This window comes from Postia placenta (genome assembly GCF_002117355.1).
Source record: "Postia placenta MAD-698-R-SB12 unplaced genomic scaffold POSPLAscaffold_2, whole genome shotgun sequence".
Taxonomy (NCBI): Eukaryota; Fungi; Basidiomycota; class Agaricomycetes; order Polyporales; family Adustoporiaceae; genus Rhodonia; species Rhodonia placenta.
The window spans coordinates 2,882,598-2,883,989 of NW_020169833.1; the positions used below are offsets into that span (position 1 = coordinate 2,882,598).

Sequence of the window (1,392 nt, forward strand, 5' to 3'; positions counted from 1 at the left end):
AGTCGCTACATCCCCACTCGCACCAACATGTCTTCCACCCTCTCGTTCCTCGACCAGTTCAACGCCCCCTCGACCGAAGGCGGGAAAAGGCTCTCAATCTACACCCCTAAGCACACCCACGTTGGCGACAGCACCTTGCTGACGCTCCTTCTCAGTAATCCCACCGACGTTTTCAACAAGCTCAAAGCCCACAACCCCGAGGCAACCAATGCCACCGACCGCGCCGCACTAGAAGCGTATCTCTCCGCCCGCCGCGAATACGACGAGGCTGTCAAGGCAGCCGACGAGGCCATCGACCACCACAAGCGGCTCCTACGCCAACAGGATGACCGCGTCCTCACTGAGCTCATCCGGCTCGACAATCTGAAAGTTGCCCATCGCTTTCAACCGCTCCTACCGCGCAGCATCCGGGCGCAACACAACAAATTCATCCCGCGCGCCATCCCCAACGCGTACTTACCCCTACCCGCACCCCTACCAACGTCTGCCTTCAGGCGCCCCCCGATCCCATCCCCTTTCCTCCAAGCAACACCACGGAGCACTACCATCCCGGCTGACTGGCAACCCAACCCTGGTTGGACCCCGAAGGGAAGCTGCAGGCGATGCGGATCGTCTCGACACTGGGTACGGGACTGTCCAGACGTACGATGCGCAGGATGCGGAAAAGAAGCCCCTGGACACCTGGAGCGAGAGTGCGGAACCAGGCCAATGAAGCGACACGTATCCGCACCACCTGAAGAACCTGCGCGACGCGTGGGGGTGGTCGTCGACAACGTGTTCCTCGAAGGAATCATCAACGAGGCGAAGGGGAGGAAGGAGAAAGAAAGGCAGACGAAAGCGATACCCATCCCTCCACCGTGTAGCGCTAACCCCGAACCCCCAACCAGTCCCGTCGCGGGACCTTCGCGCCCCCGCCCCGATACACCCGTCGTCTTTCGCAAAGTCGATCCCGACTGGACACCGGACACCACTCAATGGACGTGGGACAGCTCCTGGCCGAATCAGAAGCACCTCTCTGGCGAGGAATGGATGAACGTAGGGAGGAACGCGCGCAAGGAGTGGTTCGACGAAGAGGAGGACGACGGCGTAGATTGGGAGTTGTATGGAGATGGTGAGCAGTAAGTAGTCGAATGGGACTTCGACTCTGGTAGGGGGGTAATGAAACATTTGTCTTTCCGTTCTATTCCTTGTACTACTAGCGCCCATACTGGCGCCTGTCTTAGCGCTCACCCGCAGGTTGAACATTATGTAGCTTACATAATGGGGTCCGTGCGCACTTCGTGCCTGGTATCGTACCACTACGTTTCTTTCTTCACTAACACGACCACATAGACACGATGGTCCGTGCGTAGTCGGTACTTGTATAAGTAGTTGTACCATTAGTCGGTCGAA

The 1,392-nt window shown here is 58.3% G+C and overlaps 1 protein-coding gene across 1 annotated transcript in view; it reads left to right on the forward strand.

Moving 5' to 3' along the window:
• Nucleotides 1–27: 27 nt before the first annotated feature.
• Nucleotides 28–1,392, forward strand: part of POSPLADRAFT_1131780 (hypothetical protein) — a gene marked incomplete at both ends in the record, with an annotated part of 1,663 nt that continues 298 nt past the window's right edge. The window contains one exon of the mRNA XM_024484130.1: nucleotides 28–1,118. Within this exon, the coding sequence (XP_024343356.1) occupies nucleotides 28–1,118 (1,091 nt within the window). The remainder of the gene's footprint in view (nucleotides 1,119–1,392) is intronic.